The following is a 14654-nucleotide window of genomic DNA, read 5'->3' on the forward strand; positions in this document are numbered from 1 at the left end:
ATAACAGTTTACCATCTCATGCTAATGACAGTTCTACGATGAAGGGTTGAAGAACAATATTATCAGTCTTTGTTTACCTTGATGGGAGCGGGTGGAGGTGGAGCAAAGTTGGAAAAGCCAGCAGACAAGGCATCAACAGAAGCGAAATCCTCAACTTTCTGTCAATGGATGAAATATTATCGGGTTATAATGACATCTCACTTTAGGGCTGGGCGATATATTGAATTCATTCGATTATTTCGAATTGATGTTCTTGCGCGATATTCCAAATGTCTGTACCGCATGGATCAAGGTTGTTATTTATCGTTTTTAAGAGCGTTTACTTCCGCTTGTTCTCGTGTTGTATTTTTGGTCTCGTCTCTTTCGCTCCTTCTGTGCGGTGTGCACCTCCCCATTTACACGAGAGGTCTATATATAATAGACCGTCCTAACAAGCTTAGGTCCAAAATAAACCCATAGAAACGCATCGATTGGGCTTATTTTGGACAGATTTCAGCGAGAGTGAAACCTTTCGCTTTGCCTCTCCCTCTATGATTTACACACCTGCCCTCTCACGCCAACAAAGTTGAGAGATCACATCTTCCTCTCTGACAAGCGGTTTCAACTCGCTATTTGCATTTTAGTTTTGGTGCAACAGAATCGGTCATATGGACACCAAAACACATTGAAACATTATTTTACTGTAATAGGGGATAAGTTAACTTTTCTAACGATATCCTTTTTATGTCTCAACTACTCAATTGCGCGCAGAGCCGACACATCTAAAACTAGAGTATGAAATAAATTGATTGAGCTCGCGCATTGGGTACCGCTAGCAGCATTTTAGCGAAATTCTGTTGTACTCGCTGTCTCGTCAGTGTTTTATAAATGTGCAATAAGCATTAAAAACTATTATATACGGAATTGGCAATTCGTTCTCATTCTGAGAAATAAGGTAGACCACTTGAATTCAACATCTGAACAAAGTGGACAGGTTAACATGCTTTAAAAAATGTTGGAGACAAACAAAAGGGTGTGTTCATAACAATTCAACCTTGTTACCTAGCAAATAGTTCCAAGCTGGCTAAACTTGAAAGATAAAAGATTAGCTAAAGATTAGATATTGAGACCTGTGCAAATTTTATATAGCCTAATGTCTACTACAAAAAGTTAGTCATTATTAGTGAATGTGCATTATGCTTGGTTCTAGTTACATTTGTAACAAAAAAGGACATTTTCACAGACAGACTTGAAAGCCAGATCAGAAATTATAGCAAAAAAAGCAGGTTAAACTATTTTGATAAATAATTCAATTATTAGTTGGTCTTATGGTTGTGGAAGGCTTATACACTATATACAGTGCATTCGGAAAGTATTCAGACCCCTTCCCTTCCACATTTTGTTACGTTACAGCCTTATTCTAAAATTGATTACATAATTCCCCCCCTTATCAATCTACACACAATACCCCATAATGTCAAAGTGAAAACAAGTTTTTTTGTGTGTACTAATTTCTAAAAAATAAAACAGAAATACCTTATTTTCATAAAAATGGCTAAAATGGTACAGTAGACATCCTTCACTGCGTCCAATGCACTGTGAGTCTCTGTTACTGTGCCACTCTGTTAATTCATGATCTTGGATAAATTGTGTGAAAACAGTGAAAGAATGACAATGACACAAACTAGTGATCAATGATAGCCCCTTAACACCAGGGATAGCCCCACCCTCAAGAGCCTTGTACTGTAGCGTGGTTAATACACCAAAGTAAACTGGAGTCTACCTTAGTCTGTGGCCCCTTCAGAGAGGCATCTCCAGCCGCGGCAGCTGGTGCAGCAACAGCCGTAACCAACTGAGCAGGATCCTTTTTAGCCATGTCAACTTTGCTTGATGTGGTGGGCACAGTCTATAAACGCATATGGTTCAAGCCATTAGACGAGGTGCAGAGAAGAGTTCATTTCAAGCCTTCACTAGAAAGCTGTCTTTACAGAACGTTAGTATGACACATCAGTTGTCAAAGCTATTACAGCTGACACTGTGTTAAAATTATATGCCATGGTCATCTTGTAAGCATCATAAATATGTCATGACATGATAAGCAGTAGGTGGCTAGGAAGTTAGCTGTCCCACAAGGTAGCCTACATTGTGCTATGTGTCATTATGACTGTGTGATGTCAGTTAACACAATTTGACATTGGTTCTCATAACAGTTTACCATCTCATGCTAATGACAGTTTTACGATGAAGGGATGAAGAACAATATTATCAGTCTTTGTTTACCTTGATGGTAGCAGGTGGAGGTGGAGCAAAGTTTGAGAAGCCAGCAGACAAGGCATCAATGGCACCCAAGTCTTCCACTTTCTGTCAACAGATGAAATACATTGGGTTATAATGACATCTCACTTCTTATTTACAGTATCACTGGTCAGGACCTCAATCTCACCCAAAAGACTATGGGACTAATAATCATTCTGTAACGTTATGCATGTTTTAGGGAACAGGGCTCAAATTGATTTATAAGTGATTATAACCTGTTAATAGTGCAAAGTCTCACCTTCTCCTGTTTCTGAGGGATGGGAGCCATAGAGGTTGTGAACCCAAAGGACAGGGAGTCCAGAGCCTCATCTGTGCTCATGGGTTTCTGATACAAGTAAACAAACAAGCAAACAAATAATCTCAGTTATACACAAAGCATTACAGTAATATTTTTTTCTTCAACTGCACCACTAGAGGGCGGGTCAAAATAACTCCAACCATTTAAAAGAGACCAGGAGAAAAAGAACCGACACACCCACCAATCACATTTCCTAGAATCTAAATCACAACAAAGAACTCCGCAAAGGACTCTGAGCAGAATCTCTTTACAAAACATCAGATTTGGCAGGAAGCCCAGTGGTTAAGAGCATTGGTCCAGGTTGCTGGTTCAAATCCCTGAAGCGGACTAAAATGTAAATGTAATAAAAACACGCTTTATAACCAAATGTGCAACTTTAGACAACTCACTTTTGACAACATACTTCAAGGGTAAAAGAGTTTGCCTCTTGTCCTAACAAGCTCTCAGAAGCAGAGGTATACTACACAGAGAACTGCAGTACAAAACAAGGTGTGGCCCAGAGGGTGAATGTGTGTGTAGGTGTGTATAAGTGAATAGGTGTGGAGTAATGAGTGATTGTGTGTTGACTATTTATCTGTTGTTAGTGTGTGGGTGTGTTTATAAAGGATGGGTTTAGCAGAACTAGAGCCAGCTGGTTGAGGTGGGTCTAATGTTACTTGCAGAGCCAACACCCCACAGTGCAAAGCAACATTCTACATTGTAGAGCTACCCAAAACTGTCAGCAGAGACCATGGGATGACCTATGGTTTGTTTAGTTCCTTTAGTGTGTGTGTGGATGCACATGCAGTAGTATGTGGGTATGTGAGAAAGATTGAAAGGAGAAAGTCAATATCTCAACATTTCTCCCCAGCATACTCCCTAGCAGTAAATAAAATGACTTACCGGGACATCTTTTGGCTTGACATCTGCAACTGGGGCCTATGAAAATGTAATTTAACATTGTAATTCAATGTAATAAAAATGCATTAATTATATATTCTAATTGAGTAAGCCTAGGTTTAAATAAAAATCTGATCATGTTCTGACAAAAGAATGACAAAAGAATATTAAAGAGTGGTAACTATATACAGGCTTTTTTGGCATTGTCCAGAAACAAACCCTAGTCCATCATATAAACCTGGAAAAAAAGATAGATATGGTAGTAACTCCATCTTGTCATCTGATCAGCTTGGTGAAAATGTGTCCATATTGCTAACACCTATCCATTCCTCTCAGATTAACACAAGTGTCCAGGGGATAGGACAGTGTCTAGGGGTTGTTTCTGGATGGGGTGTATCTCTCTGTTGGAATTACTGATAACCAAGGGGTTCCAGTCAAATGTGTCATGTCAAAGGGAGTACTGCAACACAAAGCTAAAGATACATGCAAGCTCAAAGCGCTGTAACAGCAGAAGGCTGAGGTTTGGATTAAGTTGCAGAAGTGATGATGATGATGAGGAAGAACAATGGAGGAGGAGGGTGATTTAAAGACTGACCATGTCTTCAAATCGGTATCCTGGGGGCAGTGGGCAGTCTTTCCCCCCACATATCACTCCCTTCTTTGAGGTCAATCCATGCTGTGACATATACAACAACACACAGTGTTTTACATGGTGACCTGATGCACACACAACCCAATCGAAATTGCACTGTGCATACACACACACACACTCTGTGAAGGTTCTGTACCTCTATCACCTCTGCCCCGGTGTATACATGGGCTGCAGGGGCGAAAGACTCTGATGAGGGTAAGGAATCAGCCAGGGCATCGAACGGGTCCACAGCAAGCTCCTACATATGATGCAACAAAACTCAAACACGAGTAATGCAACTCCATGCCAATCATTTTAGTGCAATATCAAACCCACATAGAGAAAAGATATATGGATGATTTACCTCTTTGGCTGCCTTAGCTCCTGGGGGAGCTACTTCCACCTGTACCTATAACCCAGAGCAGGAGAGGTTAGTGAATACAACACTAGTATCTGTGATACTGCTCAGCTCCTATACCCAATTGAGCTTCTGGATGGCTGTGGGCTCAATTCAACCAAACCCACATAGGTAGTACTCATGCAGGAACAAGAGCACCCTCTTCCTCATGTAGTTACATTTCAAAAGGCACTTGCACATCTGAGCTATCTTTGTTGCAGGTGCATTGTAACAATTGAATAACATGAGAAAAAAGAAGAAACCCGCACACTGCTCTTCATAGTATCACTGCTCTTTATTAAGCTTTTACGCATCAGCCTCAAGGCCTTCCTCAGAGCAGTATGCAGGTTTCTTCTTAATTCTCCTGTAGTCAAATACAATTGCAGAATGGTAAAGCAGGTGGCAGGTAGCCTAGCGGTTAATAACGTTGAGCCAGTAACAAAAGGTTGCTAATTCGAATCCCTGAGCCGACTAGGTGAAACATCTGTCGATGTGCCCTTGAGCAAGGCACTTAATTCTAATTGCTCCTGTAAGTCGCTCTGGATAAGAGCGTCTGCTAAATGGCTAAAATGTAAAATGGTTATATAGACATCCTTCACTGTTTCCGAGTCCCTGTTACTGTGTCACTGTGTTAATTCATGATCTTGGATACATTGTGTGAAAACAGTGAAAGAACGACAATGACACAAACTAGTGATCAATGATAGCCCCTTAACACCAGGGATAGCCCCACCCTCAAGAGCCTTGTACTATAGCGTGGTTAATACACCAAAGTAAACTGGAGTCTACCTTAGTCTGTGGCCCCTTCAGAGAGGCATTTCCAGCTGCGGCAGCTGGTGCAGCAACAGCCGTAACTAACTGAGCAGGATCCATTTTAGCCATGTCAACTTTGCTTGATGTGGTGGGCACAGTCTATAAACGCACATGGTTCAAGCCATTAGACGAGGTGCAGAGAAGAGTTCAGAGTGCTGCGCATAATCTCACAGTCACAGTTTACTGGAGTGATAGGATGATAGTTAGCAGCTTGTCTGTCATTGGTAATGGAAAGGAAAGGCGCCGTGAGAAGAGAAGTACCTGACCAGAATTTGTTGTCACAGTTTAGTAGAGTAATAGGAAGGTAAACAAACCCCATCAACCTAAACCAGGTAACAAACCCCTTCAACCTAAACCAGGTAAACAAACACCATCAACCTAAACCAGGTAAACGAACCCCGTCAACCTAAACCAGGTAAACAAACCCTGTCAACCTAAACCAGGTAAACAAACACCATCAACCTAAACCAGGTAAACAAACACCATCAACCTAAACCAGGTAAACGAACCCCGTCAACCTAAACCAGGTAAACAAACCCTGTCAACCTAAACCAGGTAAACGAACCCTGTCAACCTAAACCAGGTAAACAAACCTCATCAACCTAAACCAGGTAAACAAACCCCGTCAACCTAAACCAGGTAAACAAACCCAGTCAACCTAAGCCAGGTAAACAAACCCTGTCAACCTAAACCAGGTAAACAAACCCTGTCAACCTAAACCAGGTAAACAAACCCAGAAGCAATACTATATATGGTGTGATGCAACCAGAAGAAAAAGTGGAAATATATTGTGGCTTTTCTGTGGTGACAACAGATGAGACAGACAAGGTAGACATGGTTTGTCTTGACGTGGTGAGCGTACCACAAATGTGGGCATGCTGGGAAGACTCGTAAGAGTAAGCTTAAGAGTAAGAGTGTCTGTTCACTTCCCACTTAGACACACAGACACCTCTAGGCCAGAAGTAAGGAAGTCCAAAGCAGAGATATGTGTTGAAATATATCGGCAGAGAGAAGAGGAAGATAGAATACCAAGGGGTGGAAGAACGACTAAAACCTCAAGATCACGGGAGAGATGAGGAAGACATAACACATGGAATAATGACCCAGGAAGAGTGTGTTGAATGGGGAAGTGAGCGTAAAGAGAGCCAGGTCAGGTAAAGAATAAAGATCCAAAGAGAGAGGCCCCGCACTTCTCGACTGTCTGCCATCTACCTTGGCTGTCTGTTTCAGAGACTCTTGAAGCTTTGGTACTTCAGCTTTCCATGGAGTTGTCGCCTCCCCTACAATATTGCCTCCTCCCGTGGTAGGAGGTGTAGCTTTGGCTGGGTGCATGGGTGCCGGCTACAATCAAGGATAGATAATACTCAATGTATACAACAGAAAAAGAGCAAATTCAATGTACTGACACCCTGTAACAACGGTTATTGCAATAACACTGGTTAATGTAAAAACGTATCTAAATGTAATAAATGTAGATGTTTAATGAAATAAAATTGGTAAATGTAATAACTAATAATAGAGAGAAAAGAGAGAGATGATTTACCTCTTTGGCTGCCATAGCTCCTGGGGGAACTACTTCCACCTGTACCTGTAACCCAGAGCAGGAAAGGTTAGTGAATACAACACTAGGCTACTATCTGTGATACTGCTCAGCTCCTATACCCAACTGAGCTTCTGGATGGCTGTGGGCTCAATTCAACCAAACCCACATAGGTAGTACTCATGCAGGAACAAGAGCACCCTCTTCCTCATGTAGTCAAATAAAATTGCAGAATGGTAAAGCAGGTGGCAGGTAGCCGAGCGGCTAAGAGCTTTGGGCCAGTAACCGAAAGGTTGCTGATTCGAATCCCTGAGCCGACTAGGTGATCAATCTGTCGACGTGCCCTTGAGCAAGGTACTTAACTCTAATTGCTCCTGTAAGTCGCTCTGGATAAGAGCGTCTGCTAAATGGCTAAAATTTAAAATGGTACAGTAAACATCCTTCACTGCATCCAATGCACTGTGAGTCTCTGTTACTGTGTCACTGTGTTAATTCTTGATCTTGGATACATTGTGTGAAAACAGTGAAAGAATGACGATGCCACAAACTAGTGATCAATGATAGCCCCTTAACCCCAGGGATAGCCCCACCCTCAAGAGCCTTGTACTGCAGCGTGGTTAATACACCAAAGTAAACTGGAGTCTACCTTAGTCTGTGGCCCCTTCAGAGAGGCATTTCCAGCTGCGGCAGCTGGTGCAGCAACAGCCGTAACCAACTTAACAGGATCCTTTTTAGCCATGTCAACTTTGCTTGATGTGGTGGGCACAGTCTATAAACGCACATGGTTCAAGCCATTAGACGAGGTGCAGAGAAGAGTTCAGAGTGCTGCGCATAATCTCACAGTCACAGTTTACTGGAGTGATAGAATGATAGTTAGCAGCTTGTCTGTCATTGGTAATGGAAAGGAAAGGCGCCGTGAGAAGAGAAGTACCTGACCAGAATTTGTTGTCACAGTTTAGTAGAGTAATAGGAAGGTAAACAAACCCCATCAACCTAAACCAGGTAAACAAACCCCATCAACCTAGAAACTGTAGCCCTCATATGACAAACCTCATCTGTCTTGGGCTTGGTGTCCAGTGGGGAGTCCAATCCTGACATCAGAGAGAAGTCATCAGCAAACTGAAACACAAACACAAGTCAATAGATAACAGCTTCACAACTCAACATAACCCAACATAAATATAACATAGAATAGCTTTAGAGTTTGTTGTCTATTTGCATGAATATAGCTTTTTTGATGACAAATTACTCAACACAACAGTAGCACAGCGTCAGCTGCAACATTGGACATCCCAGTTTAACACTGGACATAAGCGATTGTCACTGTTTATTTTGTTTCATGCATGGCTTATATTATGTAGTCATGCAGGATGTAGGACCTGCTTTCTTTGGTGTTATTTACCTTTTCCACCTTAGCTTTCTTGTCAACGGGGGGAGCAGGAGACTTGGTCACAGGCGCAGACTTAAACTCTTCAGATTTCTGGAAGAAGAAGAGAAAGATTATTTGGTTTGTTAAATACTGTTTCTTAGGTTCTAGTTGAGAGTAACAGGGGAAAGCTCATTTCAAGCCTTCACTAGAAAGCTGTCTTTACAGAACGTTAGTATGACACATCAGTTGTCAAAAGCTATTACAGCTGACACTGTGTTAAAAGTATGACATGGTCATCTTGTATGTATCATAAATACAACATGTCATTAGCATTAGCAGTAGGTGGCTAGCAAGTTAGCTGTCCAACAAGCTAGGCTACATTGCGCTGTGTCATTATGACTGTGTTATGTCAGTTGACATTGGTTCTCATAACAGTTTACCATCTCATGCTAATGACAGTTCTACGACGAAGGGTTGAAGAACAATATTATCAGTCTTTGTTTACCTTGATGGGAGCGGGTGGAGGTGGAGCAAAGTTGGAAAAGCCAGCAGACAAGGCATCAACAGAAGCGAAATCCTCAACTTTCTGTCAATGGATGAAATATTATCGGGTTATAATGACATCTCACTTTAGGGCTGGGCGATATATTGAATTCATTCGATTATTTCGAATTGATGTTCTTGCGCGATATTCCAAATGTCTGTACCGCATGGATCAAGGTTGTTATTTATCGTTTTTAAGAGCGTTTACTTCCGCTTGTTCTCGTGTTGTATTTTTGGTCTCGTCTCTTTCGCTCCTTCTGTGCGGTGTGCACCTCCCCATTTACACGAGAGGTCTATATATAATAGACCGTCCTAACAAGCTTAGGTCCAAAATAAACCCATAGAAACGCATCGATTGGGCTTATTTTGGACAGATTTCAGCGAGAGTGAAACCTTTCGCTTTGCCTCTCCCTCTATGATTTACACACCTGCCCTCTCACGCCAACAAAGTTGAGAGATCACATCTTCCTCTCTGACAAGCGGTTTCAACTCGCTATTTGCATTTTAGTTTTGGTGCAACAGAATCGGTCATATGGACACCAAAACACATTGAAACATTATTTTACTGTAATAGGGGATAAGTTAACTTTTCTAACGATATCCTTTTTATGTCTCAACTACTCAATTGCGCGCAGAGCCGACACATCTAAAACTAGAGTATGAAATAAATTGATTGAGCTCGCGCATTGGGTACCGCTAGCAGCATTTTAGCGAAATTCTGTTGTACTCGCTGTCTCGTCAGTGTTTTATAAATGTGCAATAAGCATTAAAAACTATTATATACGGAATTGGCAATTCGTTCTCATTCTGAGAAATAAGGTAGACCACTTGAATTCAACATCTGAACAAAGTGGACAGGTTAACATGCTTTAAAAAATGTTGGAGACAAACAAAAGGGTGTGTTCATAACAATTCAACCTTGTTACCTAGCAAATAGTTCCAAGCTGGCTAAACTTGAAAGATAAAAGATTAGCTAAAGATTAGATATTGAGACCTGTGCAAATTTTATATAGCCTAATGTCTACTACAAAAAGTTAGTCATTATTAGTGAATGTGCATTATGCTTGGTTCTAGTTACATTTGTAACAAAAAAAGGACATTTTCACAGACAGACTTGAAAGCCAGATCAGTAATTATAGCAAAAAAAGCAGGTTAAACTATTTTGATAAATAATTCAATTATTAGTTGGTCTTATGGTTGTGGATCACAACTTTTTTCCCTCATTCAACTTTTTCACTCCGGACGCTTTATCTGGACATGGTTCGTCAGTACTTTCAACAGCCGAAGCTAAGTAGTAACATTAACATGATGTCTTTTAATTGCAGTCGCTGTACTCATAATATACAGGAGAACGATCGCCTTACGGCGATGATAGCTGTGCTACAAGCCCAGCTTCAGACGCAATCGTTAGGCAAGGGTAATTTCAGTGTAGGAAAGGAAGAAACAGCGTCTGTGCCACCAGTAAGTACAGATACTAACGTTAGTATAAATCCCCCCCGCACAGTCCCCGCAGCCGGACAACTTTCTCATGGCTTCTGGAGGGAAATGCTGTAGGAATGCTCAACTGGTGTCGCTCATTCAGCCACAGAAACTTTCAACCGGTTTTCCCCATTAAGTAGGGAGTCGGAGTCTGAGGCCGAGTTTTCTCTTGTCTCTACTCCTCCCGTTACGGGGTCTGAGACGCCAAAGGCTCCCACCATTAGCTCTGACAAATTGAAAACCCTAGTCATTGGCGACTCTATTACCCGCAGTATTAGACTTAAAACGAATCACCCAGCGATCATACACTGTTTACCAGGGGGCAGGGCTACCGACGTTAAGGCTAATCTGAAGATGGTGCTGGCTAAAGCTAAAACTGGCGAGTGTAGAGAGTATAGAGATATTGTTATCCACGTCGGCACCAACGATGTAAGGGATGAAACAGTCAGAGGTCACCAAGCGCAACATAGCTTCAGCGTGTAAATCAGCTAGAAAGATGTGTCGGCATCGAGTAATTGTCTCTGGCCCCCTCCCAGTTAGGGGGAGTGACGAGCTCTACAGCAGAGTCTCACAACTCAATCGCTGGTTGAAAACTGTTTTCTGCCCCTCCCAAAAGATAGAATTTGTAGATAATTGGCCCTCTTTCTGGGACTCGCCCACAAACAGGACCAAGCCTGACCTGCTGAGGAGTGACGGACTCCATCCTAGCTGGAGGGGTGCTCTCATCTTATCTACCAACATAGACAGGGCTCTAACTCCACAATGAAATAGGGTGCAGGCCAGGCAGCAGGCTGTTAGCCAACCTGCCAGCTTAGTGGAGTCTGCCACTAGCATAGTCAGTGTAGTCAGCTCAGCCATCCCCATTGAGACTGTGTCTGTGCCTCGACCTAGGTTGGGCAAAACTAAACATGGCGGTGTTCGCCTTAGCAATCTCATTAGGATTAAGATCTCCTCCATTCCTGCCATTATTGAAAGAGATCGTGATACCTCACATCTCAAAATAGGGTTACTTAATGTTAGATCCCTCACTTCAAAGGCAGTTATAGTCAATGAACTAATCACTGATCACAATCTTGATGTGATTGGCCTGACTGAAACATGGCTTAAGCCTGATGAATTTACTGTGTTAAATGAGGCCTCACCTCCTGGTTACACTAGTGACCATATCCCCCGTGCATCCCGCAAAGGCGGAGGTGTTGCTAGCATTTACGATAGCAAATTTCAATTTACAAAAAAGAAAATGACGTTTTCGTCTTTTGAGCTTCTAGTCATGAAATCTATGCAGCCTACTCAATCACTTTTTATAGCTACTGTTTACAGGCCTCCTGGGCCATATACAGCGTTCCTCTCTGAGTTCCCTGAATTCCTATCGGACCTTGTAGTCATAGCAGATAATATTCACATTTTTGGTGATTTTAATATTCATATGGAAAAGTCCACAGACCCACTCCAAAATCATCGACTCAGTGGGTTTTGTCCAACATGTCTCTGGACCTACTCACTGCCACAGTCATACTCTGGACCTAGTTTTGTCCCATGGAATAAATGCTGTAGATCTTAATGTTTTTCCTCATAATCCTGGACTATCGGACCACCATTTTATTACGTTTGAAATCGCAACAAATAATCTGCTCAGACTCCAACCAAGGAGCATCAAAAGTCGTGCTATAAATTCTCAGACAACACAAAAATTCCTTGATGCCCTTCCAGACTCCTTCTGCCTACCCAAGGACGTCAGAGGACAAAAATCAGTTAACCACCCAACTGAGGAACTCAATTTAACCTTGCGCAATACCCTAGATGCAGTTGCACCCCTAAAAACGAAAAACATTTGTCATAAGAAACTAGCTCCCTGGTATACAGAAAATACCTGAGCTCTGAAGCAAGCTTCCAGAAAATTGGAACGGAAATGGCGCCACACCAAACTGGAAGTCTTCCGACTAGCTTGGAAAGACAGTACCATGCAGTATCGAAGAGCCCTCACTGCTGCTCGATCATCCTACTTTTCCAACTTAATTGAGGAAAATAAGAACAATCCAAAATTTCTTTTTGATACTGTTGCAAAGCTAACTAAAAAGCAGCATTCCCCAAGAGAGGATGGCTTTCTCTTCAGCAGTAATACATTCATGAACTTCTTTGAGGAAAAGATCATGATCATTAGAAAGCAAATTACGGACTCCTCTTTAAATCTGCGTATTCCTCCAGGGCTTAGCTGTCCTGGATCTGCACAGCTCTGCCAGGGCCTGGGATCGGGAGAGACCCTTAAGTGTTTTAGTACTATATCTCTTGACACAATGATGAAAATAATCAAGCTGCATACTGGATCCTATTACTACTAAACTATTGAAAGAGCTGCTTCCTGTGCTTGGCCCTCCTATGTTGAACATAATAAACGGCTCTCTATCCACCGGATGTGTACCAAACTCACTAAAAGTGGCAGTAATAAAGCCTCTCTTGAAAAAGCCAAACCTTGACCCGGAAAATATAAAAAACTATCGGCCGATATCGAATCTTCCATTCCTCTCAAAGTTTAGAAAAAGCTGTTGCGCAGCAACTCACTGCCTTCCTGAAGACAAACAATGTATACGAAATGCTTCAGTCTGGTTTTAGACCCCATCATAGCACTGAGACTGCACTTGTGAAGGTGGTAAATTACCTTTTAATGGCGTCAGACCGAGGCTCTGCATCTGTCCTCGTGCTACTAGACTTTAGTGCTGCCTTTGACACCATCGATCACCACATTCTTTTGGAGAGACTGGAAACCCAAATTGGTCTACACGGACAAGTTCTGGCCTGGTTTAGATCTTATCTGTCGGAAAGATATCAGTTTGTCTCTGTGAATGGTTTGTCCTCTGACAAATCAACTGTACATTTCGGTGTTCCTCAAGGTTCCGTTTTAGGACCACTATTGTTTTCACTATATATTTTACCTCTTGGGGATGTTATTCGAAAACATAATGTTAACTTTCACTGCTATGCGGATGACACACAGCTGTACATTTCAATGAAACATGGTGAAGCCCCAAAATTGCCCTCGCTAGAAGCCTGTGTTTCAGACATAAGGAAGTGGATGGCTGAAAACGTTCTACTTTTAAACTCGGACAAAACAGAGATGCTTGTTCTAGGTCCCAAGAAACAAATATATCTTCTGTTAAATCTGACAATTAATCTTGATGGTTGTAAAGTCGTCTCAAATAAAACTGTGAAGGACCTCGGCGTTACTCTTGACTCTGATCTCTCTTTTGACGAACATATCAAGACAGTTTCAAGGACAGCTTTTTTCCATCTATGTAACATTGCAAAAATCAGAAATTTTCTGTCCAAAAATGATGCAGAAAAATTAATCCATGCATTTGTTACTTCTAGGCTAGACTACTGCAATGCTCTACTTTCCGGCTACCCGGATAAAGCACTAAATAAACTTCAGTTAGTGCTAAATACGGCTGCTAGAATCCTGACTAGAACCAAGAAATTTGATCATATTACTCCAGTGCTAGCTTCCCTACACTGGCTTCCTGTTAAGGCAAGGGCTGATTTCAAGGTTTTACTGTTAACCTATAAAGCGTTACATGGGCTTGCTCCTACCTATCTTTCCGAGTTGGTCCTGCCGTACATACCTACACGTACGCTACAGTCACAAGACGCAGGCCTCCTAATTGTCCCTAGAATTTCTAAGCAAACAGCTGGAGGCAGGGCTTTCTCCTATAGATCTCCATTTTTATGGAATGGTCTGCCAACCCATGTGAGAGACGCAGACTCGGTCTCAACCTTTAAGTCTTTACTGAAGACTTATCTCTTCAGTAGGTCATATGATTGAGTGTAGTCTGGCCCAGGAGTGTGAAGGTGAACGGAAAGGCTCTGGAGCCACGAACCGCCCTTGCTGTCTCTGCCTGGCCGGTTCCCCTCCACTGGGATTCTCTACCTCTAACCCTATTACAGGGGCTTAGTCACTGGCTTACTGGTGCTCTTTCATGCCATCCCTAGGAGGGGTGCGTCACTTGAGTGGGTTGAGTTACTGACGTGATCTTCCTGTCTGGGTTGGCGCCCCCCCCTTGGTTTGTGCTGTGGTGGAGATCTTTGTGGGGTATACTCGGCCTTGTCTCAGGATTGTAAGTTGGTGGCTGAAGATATCCCTCTAATGGTGCGGGGGCTGTGCTTTGGCAAAGTGGGTGGGGTTATATCCTTCCTGTTTGGCCCTGTCCGGGGGTATCATCGGATGGGGCCACAGTGTCTCCTGACCCTCCTGTCTCAGCCTCCAGTGTTTATGCTGCAGTAGTTTGTGTCGGGGGGCTGGGGCCAGTTGGTTAAATCTGGAGTACTTCTCCTGTCTTATCCAGTGTCCTGTGTGAATTTAAGTATGCTCTCTCTAATTCGAACCAAGACGGCGTAGCAGTGTAGACGTCTTTGTTC

General features: G+C 42.4%; 1 protein-coding gene across 46 annotated transcripts in view; it reads right to left on the minus strand.

Moving 5' to 3' along the window:
- cast (calpastatin) overlaps positions 1 to 14654 on the minus strand; it is a 93239-nt gene that overhangs the window by 9535 nt on the left and 69050 nt on the right. For 32 of the 46 annotated variants that reach the window (XM_055868730.1, XM_055868757.1, XM_055868734.1 and 29 more), the window contains 15 exons: positions 8728 to 8808; positions 8256 to 8333; positions 7904 to 7972; positions 7500 to 7622; positions 6857 to 6901; positions 6526 to 6654; positions 5290 to 5412; positions 4468 to 4512; positions 4261 to 4362; positions 4068 to 4148; positions 3476 to 3511; positions 2534 to 2620; positions 2260 to 2340; positions 1763 to 1885; positions 78 to 158 (listed from right to left, as the gene is read on the minus strand). In XM_055868730.1, the coding sequence (XP_055724705.1) occupies positions 78 to 158; positions 1763 to 1885; positions 2260 to 2340; positions 2534 to 2620; positions 3476 to 3511; positions 4068 to 4148; positions 4261 to 4362; positions 4468 to 4512; positions 5290 to 5412; positions 6526 to 6654; positions 6857 to 6901; positions 7500 to 7622; positions 7904 to 7972; positions 8256 to 8333; positions 8728 to 8808 (1284 nt within the window). The remainder of the gene's footprint in view (positions 1 to 77; positions 159 to 1762; positions 1886 to 2259; positions 2341 to 2533; positions 2621 to 3475; positions 3512 to 4067; positions 4149 to 4260; positions 4363 to 4467; positions 4513 to 5289; positions 5413 to 6525; positions 6655 to 6856; positions 6902 to 7499; positions 7623 to 7903; positions 7973 to 8255; positions 8334 to 8727; positions 8809 to 14654) is intronic. The other 14 variants (XM_055868736.1, XM_055868727.1, XM_055868738.1 and 11 more) reach the window with 14 other exon arrangements.

Source organism: Salvelinus fontinalis, chromosome 18, assembly GCF_029448725.1.
Source record: "Salvelinus fontinalis isolate EN_2023a chromosome 18, ASM2944872v1, whole genome shotgun sequence".
NCBI classification, from domain to species: Eukaryota; Metazoa; Chordata; class Actinopteri; order Salmoniformes; family Salmonidae; genus Salvelinus; species Salvelinus fontinalis.